The sequence below is a fragment of the Clupea harengus genome, chromosome 3 (assembly GCF_900700415.2).
Source record: "Clupea harengus chromosome 3, Ch_v2.0.2, whole genome shotgun sequence".
NCBI classification, from domain to species: Eukaryota; Metazoa; Chordata; class Actinopteri; order Clupeiformes; family Clupeidae; genus Clupea; species Clupea harengus.
This window is the reverse complement of record NC_045154.1, coordinates 26,329,074-26,345,295: the sequence shown is the minus strand read 5'-3', so window position 1 is coordinate 26,345,295 and position 16,222 is coordinate 26,329,074. Positions and strand designations below refer to the sequence as shown.

At 40.4% G+C, this 16,222-nt stretch overlaps 1 protein-coding gene and 1 long non-coding RNA gene across 6 annotated transcripts; both read left to right on the top strand.

Annotated features, from left to right (window-relative positions):
- Positions 1-1,034: 1,034 nt before the first annotated feature.
- LOC105908810 lies at positions 1,035-15,759 on the top strand. 5 transcript variants are annotated; one of them, XM_031565191.2, is made up of 10 exons: positions 1,035-3,152; positions 3,697-3,890; positions 3,985-4,089; positions 4,188-4,283; positions 4,561-4,671; positions 5,465-5,585; positions 5,849-5,992; positions 6,155-6,208; positions 14,471-14,629; positions 14,728-15,759. In XM_031565191.2, the coding sequence occupies exons 1-10, from the start codon at positions 1,910-1,912 to the stop codon at positions 15,567-15,569; spliced, it is 3,069 nt and encodes a 1,022-aa protein (XP_031421051.1). In that variant the 5' UTR covers positions 1,035-1,909; the 3' UTR covers positions 15,570-15,759. The 5 variants fall into 5 exon arrangements, with proteins under 5 accessions (XP_031421051.1, XP_031421050.1, XP_031421053.1 ...); XM_031565190.2 differs by having other exon boundaries at positions 6,101-6,208; XM_031565189.2 differs by having other exon boundaries at positions 1,040-3,152; positions 5,849-6,208; positions 14,525-14,629.
- On the top strand, positions 12,583-14,456 carry LOC105908809. The gene is made up of 4 exons (XR_004163428.2): positions 12,583-12,768; positions 13,036-13,146; positions 13,943-14,063; positions 14,327-14,456. It is a non-coding gene; the product is annotated as an uncharacterized LOC105908809 (long non-coding RNA).
- Positions 15,760-16,222: the final 463 nt, after the last annotated feature.

Genomic DNA, 16,222 nt, shown 5'->3' with positions numbered 1-16,222 from the left:
TGTGTGGGAAGATATTTGTAAAGAGGCTGTACATTTTAATGCACGTTTGCTGTCCTCCAAGCAAAGCAACCCGAGCAGAGAAGAGAAGTGTGATTTGTGTGCAGCTCAATTCAAACACAGTGTGAACTTAAAAAATACACCATATTCTATTCACACAGGGTACACACTCCACATTTGCCCTTGTTGTGATAAGGAATGTAGGATGCCTTAACTGCCTTGAAGTGCACATTAGTGTCCACATGGCAGGCAACCCAACCACTGGTCCACGTGTGAGAAATCATTTTCAGCAGGTAGGATTGCTGTCCACCCACAGGCATTTTCACAAGGAAGAGAAACTGCAACTTCGTTCAGTGTGTGGCAAGGCTTTCGAGGACTTTTGCACCTTTTCTATTTACAACTGGATTTATAGTGGAGCATCCATGTATGTGTGAGTATTATTAAACTTTATTACAGGCTCAAGGCCCACATGGAAGATGCACAATACATATAATCAATAAATTACATATAAATACATACAATCATAAATACATATAAATATACAAGAAAGGAGGGCTAAAAAAGGCTGAACTAATTGGCTCTTTACCTCCTTACTTGCTTTATTTGTGATCTACCGAGACTATATAACCAGCTGTCCCCCTGCATTCTCATTCATTTCCTGTTCGTGGACCCCCAGGTTGTTTCTTTGATATACCGTCCATGAGATTGTGTAAAACACTGTGTGTTGTCCACCAGTGGGTGTACATTGAATGGTAGTCTCTGTAACAGAATCTCGTCAACAGATTTATACAAAATTGATTGAATGATATTATAGATCGTACTATCAGTCTTCTAAAAGTGCAGTAAGCACAGACTGTCAAATTTTGCAATGTGATGCACACAGACAATTGAAATAACAACAAAGTAGGCCTAATGTCAATATTGCCAGTTCATGACAGGTCATCTATTTATATAACTTCATGCAGGTACACTCTGTGTTAAACAGTTAATTCAAAACAGGAAAGCAGTGTTTACTTTTGATCTTATTTCTGTCAATCTCTGGATCATTCCAACCACTTTCATATGGCAATGTCAGACCAGTGCTGCAACGGGCTGAAACGACTTTTATTATGACGGCATAACGTACCAGGAAGTACTCAGAAACACATTTTCATTAATTTATTTTTTCCATTCCCTTATATCTATCAGACATTTCTGACAGCAAATTCTTCACGTACTTTCATCCTCAATGTTGGAGTGTCGGAAGCCTGTCAATGGTTTGTTTGTTCAGCAAGTATCTCACGTGACGTTTTTGTTTACGTAGTCACCGTTTTTGTCTCTTGGCTGCAAGTGGTTTATCTAGCTAGCCAAGTTGTTTCAGACTTGAAATGAGACATTCACAAGCTGTTTTGACCCCAGTTGCATATTTATTTAGTTATTTGGTTTATGTTGCGTAATTCAGCTTGCTAGCTCAATAGTTGAGTTTCACTACATGTCATTTAGAATCATCAATGGCAGTAACTGTAACTAAAGAAAAGACTCAATGTCTAACGAAGTATCGTTAGATCCTCACAGCAAGAGGATTCATATAGAAAAGACCCCCGCTGAAAGCGTTTGTTCGAAAAAGCAGTCAAGAGTGTCTTTTGTTACCATAACAAGTTATGCTAATTTAGAGTTTAAATGTTTAAAAACCTAGGCAAACAGTTAGGCGAGTTAAAATGTAGTTATTACATGGCAATGATAGTACGAGCGTTCTGATTGGTTAATGAGTGGTCATGCCTCCCGCGTATTGCCCACTCAGGGGCCTCAGCGGGCGATTCGGAGTTGCCTAGGCCTATTGCCATCCGACTAACATTTTTCGTGAGAAGACTTGAGAGCTCAACAAAACTACATTTTTTTCTATTTACAATTACCATTTCTTTTCATTTACAAAATGAGCGAAAGCAAACACTCTGATAGTGAGTTTTACTATCCAGATCAACAGGAAATAGTTACAACTGGAGGTGGAGATGACGAAAATGAAAACAACAACAACCAGGAGGAAATTGAGGACTTTATAAAAGAGCAGAAAAGCGCAAACACTGCGAGAAAAACAACAAGTGACCTGAAAACACTTAAACGGTACTTACAGTCAATCAACAAGGGTCAAATAGAAATGGTTAACCTACCAGCTCCCGAGCTTGACCATTTGCTTGCAAAGTTTTTCAAGGACGTGCACAAGGTAAATGGCGACGAGTACGAGCCCGATAGTGTATCTAGCTTCCAGAGAAGTATCCATCGATTCCTTACAGACCAAAAATATCCACACAACATCCTCAAGGACAGGGAGTTTGGAACGTCCCGTAGTGTCCTGGCTGCCAAACGGAAGCAGCTGGTTGTTAAACATGGAAAAGGTAACAGACCAAACGCCACCCGGCCGATTACAGATGGCGACGAAGCAAAGTTGTTTGAGAGCGGAGAATTTGGTTTTTCCAATCCTGAGTCTCTTCAAAGAACCATGTGGTGGTTCATGTCACTCCATTTTGGCCTTATCAACAGAGATGAAAGCCGTAAGTTGTGCTGGGGCGACGTTGAATTGCAGCTTGACGAGGATGGCAGAGAGTTGTTGGTGTGGCTTAGCGAGCGCGGCACGAAGAACCGTAAAGGCCAAGAAATTGGCCACGGAAGAGCATTTCAGCCGAAAGTTTACGCCACTGGCACTAATAGATGTCCAATCATGATGTACAAGATGTTTAAAAGCCATAGGCCAGGTGAGATGAATTCTCAAGATTCGCCATTCTTTCTTGCTTTGAGACATAATCGCAAGCTCGACAGTCACATTTGGTACAAGAAAGCCCCACTCGGCAAAAACGAAATAGGCAAGTTTATGCAGCAAGCTGCTGGAAGATCTGGTCTAGCGCAGAGAATCGGTGGAAAAGTGAGCAACCACTCTGTCCGAAAAACAAGTATCAGCAGGCTATTGGATGCCAATAGGGAACATTGTGCCACCAACATTGTGCCATCAGAGAACTTTCCGGCACAATTGAGTGGCCACAAAAACACCCAAAGTCTTCAATCTTGTAAATCGGCCAACGAACAGCACCAGCGGCAAATGTCAAATATCCTGAGCCGAACACAACAACCTTCAAACAAGAGCCTACCAGCCCCATCGCAAGGTCCTTCTTCACATGCTTCAGGTCAGTTTATTGCAAACAGGAGGGCAACAGTTCAAGATAGAGGCCAACTAATGTCAATGCAATCGATGCATTCCTTCTCTATGAATACCCTTCCCTCGGCATTGTAAGGAGAAAACCCACCAGCCGTATTCTCTGGGGCCAACATTAGCAGTATTACTGGCTGTAACTTCCAATATTCCAAGGCTCTTAGAAGAAGCGAAAATTTGTTATTGAAAGTGATGACTAAGACTAGAAACTATAGTTTGAATTATAGTTTGTGTTTGATCCAAACTGTAGTCGTAGACTGTTTATCCGTCTTTTGTTATTAACTGGGTGAATAGAGATGTACAGTATAATTAAGGTCCTCTTTAATGTAACGCAAGTGTGGTAACTGGTAACTTATGCAGTGATAGTAACGGTGTTCGGCATGTCGTCCATTCTCCTTTACATGGACAACATTAAATAAAGGGTTTAATGTGCATTCAATACACGAAATGCAGCAGTTGAAACAACAAAACAAAATGAGTGGCTAAACTCTGAATAGCCCTTTTTATGTCTCTTGTAGTTCCTTCTTCTTCCTTGCGTCTCTGGGTGCCACCACTGAGGCTACTATCAGCGTTCATGTGGCAGGTGGCAGAGCAGCGCAGAGTCGAATACTACACCAGGTTGGAGGAGTTTGTCTCGGTTGTCTTGGAGATGGTCCCAGACCTAATGACCGCTAAGGAAAGGGTTGAACTCCTCCTTGGCCTGAGAGCAACGGTGAGACGCAGCAGAACATCCCAGGTTTGCAGTGTTCAAGATGTAAAGTAATATGGCTTTAGTTTTTGTTATACTCAAATATGCTTGTATACAGTTTATTCTAGAGTTATGCCACGATCAGCCATCATTAACACTCCAGATAATGCAGCCACACCTGGAAAGCATCTCTTTGATTGCTGAATCTGCATCCATTGATGAGGTAAGGAAACATTATTCATGGTGCTGAGTTTTATGCTCTGTTGTATTAGTTCTACTTTTTGTTTTGATAATGACTGTGGTAACACTGCATTTTGAAAGAGTGGAGATCGAACAGGGGAGGTTGCTGTGAGAAATTTTGTGGATCTCATCCAAACCCTTCTGCGGAGTCCTACATACAGGTGGCAATTCTTCCAGGTGAGACTTGAAATTAAATCTCTGATAATACCACCAGTAAGAATATTTATTGTCTAAAACTAGCAAGCTAATTAGTTAACAATGAACCTTGCAAGCACTAACAACAGCATCGTTGGCAGTGATAAAGTCTAGCTAGCTTGTGAACTGATGATGTTGCCTTTATGTTTAAGAGGTTCTGTAAAAGCTATTACATTTTTGCAGGGGATGTAACCCAGATCACAAAACGACATAGTAAATAGACGGGGCATTAAAAAATTTTTCCCTTTCATTCTTTTAGGACATTTACCCATTGCATTACGGTCCCAAATATGACACTGCACTGCAGTCACTGGTGTGGGAATTCCTGTGCAGACTGGAAAAGCTACTACCAGTGCCTAGCTTTCATCAGGTGTGTAATCTTTAGGAAGTTGTGGTTTCCTTTTTGTTTTTTGTTTAATTTAGCACTGACCTTCCATAGTATGAGAAAATGTGCCACCATCGGCACCGTCATTCAGTCAAGGCAAGAGCAATGGCAACTTTATTTATATAGCACTTTTCATAATTTCAAACACAAGGCAATTTAATATGCTTTACATAAATACAAGCAAAAGGAACAGTTAAAGTCTTCTGAGTTTTTGAAAATGGCTTATTAAGGCTTATTAAGTGCAGTAATAATCGAGCGCATGTTTTAGAGCGCAATCACGGACACATGAGAAGAGAAATGTTTTTTTAGAAATTGCTACATTTGGGGCATATCTAAGATCTGGCAGTCAGTTCCACTTATATGCAGTATAATGCTAAATTAAACTAACTGGAAGCCATTGTACAAATGTAACATTTTTGAACTGGAGTAGTTCTCTCTGTTCTCTTTGTTATGGATTAAACTCTAGCAGCAAAGGCTAATCCGATTATATAAAACGCACTTCTTGTAATAAGAAATTATTAATGCGAGCATCCCGAACAAATAAGACAATTCCAGCTGAGGCACTGTAGATCCTGGCATTAGGTTGTACAAAACATGTCTGTATTTGACCAGAAATGTAATTTATTTCATGCTTTTGTTAGACCCCCCACACACATGCACTTATGGATTGGTCAAAGAAAGTCAGTCTGAAATGCTTGGCATACAATTTGTTTGACAGCTAGTCCCACAACCCCTAAGGTATTTCACTCTGACTAGTTACCCCTTTTAACCCTTGCAGGCAGCCTATTGGTTTAATGAAGACTCCTCACTCCTGGAGGATTCCTTACAAATCGTTTCTGACCCAAAGAAAATGCAAATCTTGTTGCTACACTTCAAGCGTTTTGCACACTTGGACCCAGGTCAGCATATTATGGATATATACATAGAAATACTGTATGTAGAAGTAATACGAGCAAAAACGAATTATTTAGCAGTGTGCAAATGTATTCTGTATCCTACAAATAGTTTAATTAATAGCGCTGAATGTGTAAAATAGATAGCACCTGATCATTTAATATTCAGTTAACTATAGTTGCATGGAGGAGAGTACAGTCTGAGACTAGTGTGTTGAATTCATGTGGTGAATCTCTTTGTTTGGTGGTGGGGTATTGTCTTTTCCCAGGATCCTCATCTTCACCCATTATGGCAGACACTATTCTCTCCACATTATCTGGAAAAGCTGAGAAATGTCTGTCAACACCCCATGAAACCCAAGGTTCAATGAATGAAGCAGGTAGGCATGGAGACATGAATGAAGAAGACAGACATGGAGATGTGGATGAAGGAGACATACAGACAGAATTGGATAAAGAAGACAGACATGGAGATCTGGATGAAGGAGACATACAGACAGAATTGGATAAAGAAGACAGACATGGAGATGTGGATGAAGGAGACATACAGACAGAATTGGATGAAGAAGACAGACATGGAGATGTGGATGAAGGAGACATACAGACAGAATTGGATAAAGAAGACAGACATGGAGATCTTTCAAAATCCAGTATGATTAGACACAATAGAGCACATACAGAAGGGAAGATAGCACCACAACTGGGGCATACATGCTTAGAATGTGGCAAGTCTTTCGAGAGTAAAAGAACTCTTACTGATCATCAGACCACTCACACAGGAGAGCGGCCCTACCTGTGCTCCTATTGTGGCAAGACTTTTAGAAGGAAGTACGTTTTGACCTGCCACATACGCGTGCATACGGGTGAACGGCCCTACGGCTGCTCAGTTTGTGGGAGGAGGTTCATGCAGCACTCAAACCTGGTCTCTCATAAGCGATTGCACACTGGTGAGAGACCCTACCTGTGTTCTTTCTGTGGCAAGGGTTTCGCAGCTTCGGGGTCATTATTAGTTCATACACGGAATCATACTGGAGAGCGTCTGTTCAAATGTGAGTTCTGTGGGAAAGGTTACATTATGTCCAGCCATCTGGATAAACACAGGAGATCTCACACAAAGCAGAAACCCTATGTTTGTTCAGTGCGTAAGAAGCAGTTTAGCACAGTTAGACACCTGAAGAATGATATGCGAACACACACAGGGTTTGAAATCCCATGAGTGTTTATTTTGTGGTAAAAGGTTTTCCAAGCGAGGGAATATGAAAATTCATCAACGTGTGCATAGGTGACATCTCCAGATAAAGATTTTAGTAATAGTGAGGTAATTCACCATTAAATGTCCGGTCATGGCTGACTGCATTAAATATGTCTAGCTTCCGAGCTTTGATACTTGTGCACAAATTGTGCCTATTGGTGAAGGGATGTTCGGGTAAATCCAGTGGTGGAATGTAACAAAGTATTTTTACTTCGTTACTTTACTTAAGTACATTTTTACGTATCTGTACTTTACTTAAGTAAAAATAATAGTGCATACTTTTTACTTTTACTCCATTACATTTTTTAGCTATTATCTGTACTTTTACTCCGCTACATTTCTACAATATGTGCTGTTACTCGTTACATTTTATGAACATAGTTTCGCCAAAATGTTGCCTACACAAAACTATGGATTGCGTTGCTGTTTTGGAAGTTTAAACCAATCAGGTGGCTCTATCAACTCCAATGATATCAGAGTGCGCGTTTGGCAGCAGCACTAGCGGTAGCTTTGCCTGTTATAATTGAACATTCAGCCTGATTACTGCCTATTCAACATGGATCCAGAGTCGGCCTGAACTGAGCCCTCTGATATGAGCCACCCTCGGCCCTATTTAAAAGATATGTTCGAATTCAAAGGCCCCAAGAATGACTCCTGGAGGTTTCAATGTGTTTCCTGTCTCCCTCAAAAAAAGGAGTTGCTAGCCTTCAATAATTCGCCCTCAAATTTAAAGTAGCATATCGAGGTAAGCAGAGTGATTGCTATGCTAAGTTAATGTCCCTGACTTTTGAATATTGATATATGTATTTAATTCGTTTACTGACATGATATTATAATGTTATCTAGCGAAATGCATGTTGACATACAGCAATAGCATAATAAAAACATGATTGGACCTTCATTATATATTTAACGTAGTGGTAAGATAAAGCTGGTAGGTTAGCTATGTCAAGCTAGCGTGCCTTGTTCTGTCCAGTTTTACAATCACATTTGTTTTTCATGTTCCATGTTTCCCTTTTTTACACGTTTACAATTAAATAAAAGATTTAAAGATATCACATGTTGTCTTTATTGGTTTGGCTTAATGGTATTAACTTTGCAAATAATCCCTGGTAGATAACTTGTCATCCGCAGAATTGTAAGATATAGCGTGAACAGTATTACAGATGGTAGGCACAATAAGTACACCAACCTTTCCAATTAACAAATGTTGTTGCTTATAATTATTACTAGTAGTGACATCTGTAGAGGCATTTATTACCAGTAGCTATTTCTTTATCAAAATGGCACAGCCTAGACATTGAGAGACAACCCATTGCGTGAGTACTTTTACTTTTAATACTTAAAGTAAATTTAAAAGTAAGTACTTTTTACTTTTACTTAAGTAGGATTGTTGATGTAGTACTTCTACTTTTACTTTTACTTTTATCTTCCTGGGTACTTGTACTTTTACTTAAGTACTAAACTTCAGTACTTCCTCCACCACTGGGTAAATCCAATGGAAGTTACTAGTGACCAGGGGCGGCTCGTCCATAAGGGCGATTGGGGCGACGCACTGCCTAGGGGAAAAGGAAAAAAAAAAAACTCCTTATGTATAAACGCAATATCCTTGTAAGTCGCGTAAATGACACGTAAATTTAAATGTAATATTTTTTTTTCTGTCGGATTCTACCACTAGACCGTCTGATCTGTCTCTGTATGTCATTGTCGAATCAGGTAACAGTCGTTCAGTCAGCCTAAAGTCGTGCTTCAAATGGCCCCACCCCTTCTGGGGCGATTTGGGGCGAAATGAAAATCGCCCCAGACCTCTCCCATTGACTCCCATGTTAAATCCATTTTTTTCACAAAACAGAGCTCTCAATGCATTCTCTATGGCTTCCGGGAGGGCTCGCCCCTCCTGGTCTTGTCATAAGTAGTGGACGTAAAAGCCTATACGAACGTCATACAGCTTCGACGGAGGCATATTCTGTCAAGATGGCTGCCCTGTCCAGTGCAATAACTCGATTCGCTCTTTGACAGAAACTCCTTTTTAGTCGGCGTACTAATGAAGATAAATTGACAACAAAACAATTAGGACTTCCTAGACCAAATGTATCCATTCAACAGGTTTCTACAAAGGGAGGGAAATCCTACATCCAAGAATTGGAACGAAAGAAAATCGCGTGGCTAATGTGGTCTGTATTTCATATACCACTGTCACTTTTCATAGGTTTTACAGTGTGTTTCACAGTTCGCTTCTTGCACTAACACTGAATAATTTTTTATGTGATGACTTATTTTGCTATTGTAAGCCAATACTTTCAAGATCAGTCAATAAATATTGTTGTTTTTGACTTATGTTACCCCTTCTTTATGATGTTACTGGACATATCATGTGTCCTGTTAAGCTATGTTACATCATACAACATTTGAGACACGTGGATAATGAAAAAGTGGGATAATTTAATGTGGAGCCACATCATGTTTGCTTATGAAGGCTCCTGGATGCAACTTTCTTCTATAGCTTTCCACCTGTAACTTGCTACTCTAGCTATGTAGCAAGAGGGGACATATTACTGTTGTGTGCTGCCAATAGTGGACAAAAAGGTATTGCTGTATGAGTTAATCAGCTAACTTAATGTACTTACTGAATGGGTCGCCTTAATCATTATAAAAAAAATTGCCCCCCCTGAGAATTTTTTCAGGAGCCGCCACTGCTAGTGACATGGTGCCAGATCTCAATCACATATCGCACAGCTATCCAGGGGTTCATATCTCGACCTTCTCGACCTTCATGTAAAATATTGAAGCTTTGCGACCTTCAGAAATGTTCATGCTTTTGTGCATTGTAAGCAAGCATTTCACTGTCACTGTAACATAAAGTGTCACTACTGTCTGGCATTGTCACACATTTTTTTCATAGTTCTTGTAAAGGAAACTTTGTGAATCAAGAAATTGTACCTCTCTGTAATTAAAGATAAAGATTAAACATACGCTGTTGCTCAAGTTTGTTGATGTATCTTTTTTATAACGGTCAGGGGCATGATTTACCTTTCTTTTGATGAAGCAATGTTCTCAAATGGTGAGCTAACGGGATAGGTATGTAACCTAATAGTGCAGTGTTGGGAACATTATAATGGCCGTGGCATAAGGAATCCTTTGATAAAATTGTGTCTTGTTCATTTCAATTCTCTGAAAGTTTTCTTTTTAGGTGTTGTGCAACATCTGAGATAACAAAGAGGGTTTTTATCATGGTACCAAGTTGATATGCCACCCTTATCATGGTCAAACTTGAAGTTACATATCACACTGTTGCCAGCGCATGAGCTTCTGCATTAACTACTGTATAGGTAAACCTACATATTCTGCAATGAATAGCCATCAAAATGTGGATGTAATCATGAATTCACAGATTTTGTACAACCTTCCGAATTGAAATTACTAACGCAGTATTCACACTATAGACATTTTGGCATTCATACCATGAAGATCTAGCCTGACGTTGTCATACTCATAATTCTAGTCAGAATATGAGTCGGATATGCTCCATTGGGCTGTGAATATGGGGCGTGTTTCAACCGAACCAGGAAAGAAAATGCCTCTTTGCTCAATTGGATAGATCAGAGCAACGTAGTATGTGACGTATGTTAAGCGACGCATGGTTGATGTCAACAGAACTCAACTGCACGCACGCTGGAAGAAGTAGAAAAAGAAGATGAGTATAAACGATTTTTGCCGGTGTTGTAAAAAGAATTTAAGAATACACGGACAATTGTCCAGCACGATCAACATTTTTGAGAAAAAAAGTAAATGTGAATGCCCATACGAACAAGTTCTCCGTTTAGGATTACAACTCCACAACACATCAAACAAATCGTATCGCATGTGTCGGTCCTGTTACAGCTTAATAACACGGTTGGAACGCGACATGCCCGTGTTTAAAAGATGGACAGACGACGAAGGAGAACAGGCTGAAGAAGCGTGTTCATCTGAGGCACCAGAGAAAAGAGACCGGCAATCTACTCCCTCCAAGACGCCCATGGCTCTGAAGAAGTTCTGCCCCAATCCGTCAACTCCAACCGGTACAAAAACGCGAAGAAGCATTACAGAGGTAGGCTTGATGTTGATACATTTCTACTTCTTATGATATGACTGTGACAATAACCTCGATTGCCAAGTTTTTCATGTGTGAATAGTGAGTCGTGTTTATTGTCCAATGTGATAAACACACGTGCATTCCCACACGCCTCATTTCAGTGTAATTTACCTATGATTAAACCACCTTAGTCATATTTGCCGATATGGTAGCCTAGTGTGTATTCTGGAAGCTAGCCCGAATTTGAGTCAGGCCAGGTGTAGTGTGAGCAAATGTTACTAGGATAAACTTGCACCTGATGATGTGTGAGTTGGCCTCTGTCACTTTATCAATATGTAAGAACTTCATTTTGTAATGGACTAGCGTAATGTAATGTTACCCAACCCCCATCTCTGTGCACCGCACCTCTGTGGGGGTTGGGCAGTGTTTCTCTGACAAGGCACAGAGTACCTTGTTGTGACCACCAGCTCTGCAATTCCTTGTATAGTGGTCAAAAGTGTGTCCCAAACCCCACTTCTGTGCTCTGCACCTCTGTGGGGGTTGGGCAGTATTCCACTGACTTTGCTCTGACCTGCTCTGCAATTGCATCTGGGGTCACCATATTTAACAGTCTGTATATTCCTATGTATTGTCAATGCACATTATACTTATTAGGCTATACTGTAATTATTCACACTGATCCATTATCTTATATTTCAGGTTGTCACTTCCCGACCTCAAATGTTGTGGGCGGGGCTAAGTTCGGCTGGCACCCAGGCTACCATTCCCTCGGCATTGCAAGGAGAAAACACACCAGGCGTTTTCGCTGAGGCAAACATCAGCATTATTACTGGCTGTAACTTCCAAATCTTCAATGGTCCAGTGAAAATATTCCAAGGCTCTCAGAAGAAGCAAAGATTTGTTATGGAAAGTGAGGACGAAGACTAGAAACTATAGTTTGAATCACTCGTGTTTGAAAGGCGCCATGTGTTTGATCCGAACAGTAGTCGTAGACTGTTTATCAGTTTTATGTTATTAACTGTGGTTGTTAACTTATTAACTGGGTGAATAGAAATGTACAGTATAATTAAGGTCCTCTTTAATGTAACGCAAGTGTAATAACTGTGCTAACTTATGCAGTGATAATAATGGTGTTCGCCATGTCGCCCATTCTCCTTTACATAACTGACATGGACAATATTAAATAAAGGGTTTAATGTGCATTCAATGCACGAAATGCAGCAGTTGAAACAACAAAACAAAATGATTGGCTAATCTCTGAATAACCCTTTTTATGTCTCTTGTAGTTCCTTCTTCTTCCTTGCGTCTCTGGGTGCCACCACTGAGGCTACTATCAGCGTTCATGTGGCAGGTGGCAGAGCAGCGCAGAGTCGAATACTACACCAGGTTGGAGGAGTTTGTCTCGGTTGTCTTGGAGATGGTCCCAGACCTAATGACCGCTAAGGAAAGGGTTGAACTCCTCCTTGGCCTGAGAGCAACGGTGAGACGCAGCAGAACATTCCAGGTTTGCAGTGTTCAAGATGTAAAGTAAATTTTGTTTTACTCAAATATGCTTGTATACAGTTTATTCTAGAGTTATGCCACGATCAGCCATCATTAACACTCCAGATAATGCAGCCACACCTGGAAAGCATCTCTTTGATTGCTGAATCTGCATCCATTGATGAGGTAAGGAAACATTATTCATGGTGCTGAGTTTTATGCTCTGTTGTATTAGTTCTACTTTTTGTTTTGATAATGACTGTGGTAACACTGCATTTTGAAAGAGTGGAGATCGAACAGGGGAGGTTGCTGTGAGAAATTTTGTGGATCTCATCCAAACCCTTCTGCGGAGTCCTACATACAGGTGGCAATTCTTCAAGGTGAGACTTGAAATTAAATCTCTGATAATACCACCAGTAAGAATATTTATTGTCTAAAACTAGCAAGCTAATTAGTTAACAATGAACCTTGCAAGCTCTAACAACAGCACCGTTGGCAGTGATAAAATCTAGCTAGCTTGTGAACTATTGTTGCCTTTATGTTTAAGAGGTTCTGTAAAAGCTGTTACATTTTTGCAGGGGATCTAACCCAGATCACAAAACGACATAGTAAATAGACGGGGCATTTTTTCCCTTTCATTCTTTTAGGACATTTACCCATTGCATTACGGTCCCAAATATGACACTGCACTGCAGTCACTGGTGTGGGAATTCCTGTGCAGACTGGAAAAGCTACTACCAGTGCCTAGCTTCCATCAGGTGTGTAATCTTTAGGAAGTTGTGGTTTCCTTTTTGTTTTTTGTTTAATTTAGCACCGACCTTCCATAGTATGAAAATGTGCCACCATCGGCACAGTCATTCAGTCAAGGCAAGAGCAATGGCAACTTTATTTATATAGCACTTTTCATAATTTCAAACACAAGGCAATTTAATATGCTTTACATAAATACAAGCAAAAGGAACAATCAAAGTCTTCTGAGTTTTTGAAAATAGCTTATTAAGGCTCATTAAGTGCAGTAAGCGCATGTTTTAGAGCGCAATCACGGACACATGAGAAGAGAAATGTTTTTAGAAATTGATACATTTGGGGCATATCTAAGATCTGGCAGTCAGTTCCACTTATATGCAGTATAATGCTAAATTAAACTAACTGGAAGCCATTGTACAAATGTAACATTTTTGAACTGGAGTAGTTCTCTCTGTTCTCTTTGTTATGGATTAAACTCTAGCAGCAAAGGCTAATCCGATTATTTAAAACGCACTTCTTATGAAAAGAAATGAGTAATGAGTGCTGAGCATCCAGAACAAATAAGACAATTCCAGCTGAGGCACTGTAGATCCTGGCATTAGGTTGTACAAAACATGTCTGTATTTGACCTGAAATGTCATTTATTTCATGCTTTTGTAAGACCCCCCACACACATGCACTCACAGCCTCCCGTGGATTGGTCAAACAAAGTCAGTGTGAAATGTTTGGCATACGCTTGTTTGACAGCTAGTCCCACAACCCCTAAGGTATTTCACTCTGACTAGTTACCCCTTTTAACCCTTGCAGGCAGCCTATTGGTTTAATGAAGACTCCTCACTCCTGGATGATTCCTTACAAATCGTTTCTGACCCAAAGAAAATTAAAATCTTGTTGCTACACTTCAAATGTTTTGCACACTTGGACCCAGGTCAGCATATTATGGATAAATACATAGAAATATGTAGTAGTAATACAAGCAAAAACAAATTATTTAGTAGTTTGCAAATATATTCTGTATCCTACAAATGAAGATACATTTTATAGTTTAATTCATAGCACTGAATGTGTCAAATAGATCATTTAATATTCAGTGAACTATAGTTGCATGGAGGAGAGTACAGTCTGAGAATAGTGTGTTGAATTCATGTGGGGAATCTCTTTGTTTGGTGGTGGGGTATTGTCTTTTCCCAGGATCCTCATCTTCACCCATTATGGCAGACACTATTCTCTCCACATTATCTGGAAAAGCTGAGAAATGTCTGTCAACACCCCATGAAACCAAAGGTTCAATACATGAAGCAGGTAGGCATGGAGACATGAATGAAGAAGACAGACATGGAGATGTGGATGAAGGAGACATACAGACAGAGTTGGATGAAGAAGACAGACATGGAGATGTGGATGAACGTGATCCACAGAGAGACATTGATCAAGGCTGGCAGAGAGACATGAATGAAAAACATCAACAGAAAGTGGAGAAGAAGGAACTCAATGGTGAGGAAACCATAAACACCCAGGTTTTAAGTAATCATTCCCGAAAGTGTGTATGTGTCAAAACAGTTTGCATAATTCAAATGATTTGTAACCTGCAGGTCACATGATTGATTGTGAGAACGCAGTAGACGACAGGGGGGCGCGAGAGGTCCCAACATCCTCAGGAGAAGGGCCTTGGGTGTCCTCGCCACAAGGCAGTTTGCCCGAGAGAGCATCTCAGTCAGTCAACACAGTTGCTGGCTCGGCCAGTCAGCTACTACGGCAGGTGTGCACCCAATGTGGCAAAACCTATCTTTCAAAATCCTGTTTGATTAGACACCAGAGAACACATACAGAAGAGAAGAAAGCACCACAACTGCGGCTTACATGCTTAGAATGTGGCAAGTCTTTCGAGAGTAAAAGAACTCTTACTGATCATCAGACCACTCACACAGGAGAGCGGCCCTACCTGTGCTCTTATTGTGGGAAGACTTTTAGAAGGAAGAACATTTTGACCTGCCACATACGCGTGCATACGGGTGAACGGCCCTACGGCTGCTCAGTTTGTGGGAGGAGGTTCATGCAGCACTCAAACCTGGTCTCTCATAAGCGATTGCACACTGGTGAGAGACCCTACCTGTGTTCTTTCTGTGGCAAGGGTTTCCCAGTTTCGGGGGCATTATTAGTTCATACACGGAATCATACTGGAGAGCGTCCCTACAAGTGTGAGTTCTGTGGAAAAGGTTTCATGGATTCCAGCCGTCTGGTTAAACACAGGAGACTTCACACCAAGGAGAAACCGTATGTTTGTTCAGTGTGTAAGAAGCAGTTTTGGTTAGTTTCAGGGCTGAAGAAACATATGCGAACACACACAGGGGAGAAACCTCATGAGTGTTTATTTTATGGTAAAAGGTTTTCTGAGCGAGGGAATATGAAAATTCATCAACGTGTGCATAGGTGACATCTCCAGATCTAGATTTTAGTAATAGTGAGGTAATTCACCATTAAATGTCCGCTCATGGTTGACTGCATTAAATATGCCTAGCTTCCGAGCTTTGATACCTGTGCACAAAGTGTGCCTATTGGTGAAGGGATGTTCGGGTAAATCCAATGGAAGTTACTAGTGACATGGTGCCAGATCTCAATCACAAATCTCGACCTTCTCGACCTTCATGTAAAATGTTGAAGCTTTGCGACCTTCAGAAATATTCATGCTTTTGTGCATTGTAAGCAAGCATTTCACTGTCACTGTTACATAAAGTATCACTACTGTCTAGCATTGTTACACATTTTTTCATAGTTCTTGTAAAGGAAACTTTGTGAATCAAGAAATTGTACCTCTCTGTAATTAAAGATAAAGATTAAACATACGCTGTTGCTCAAGTTTGTTGATGTATCTTTTTAATAACGGTCAAGGGCATGATTTACCTTTCTTTTGATGAAGCAATGTTCTCACATGGTGTGCTAACGGGATAGGTATGTAACCTAATAGTGCAGTGTTGGGAACATTATAATGGCCGTGGCATAAGGAATCCTTTGATAAAATTGTGTCTTGTTCACTTCAATTCACTGAAAGTTTTCTTTTAAGGTGTTGTGCAACATCTGAGATCACAA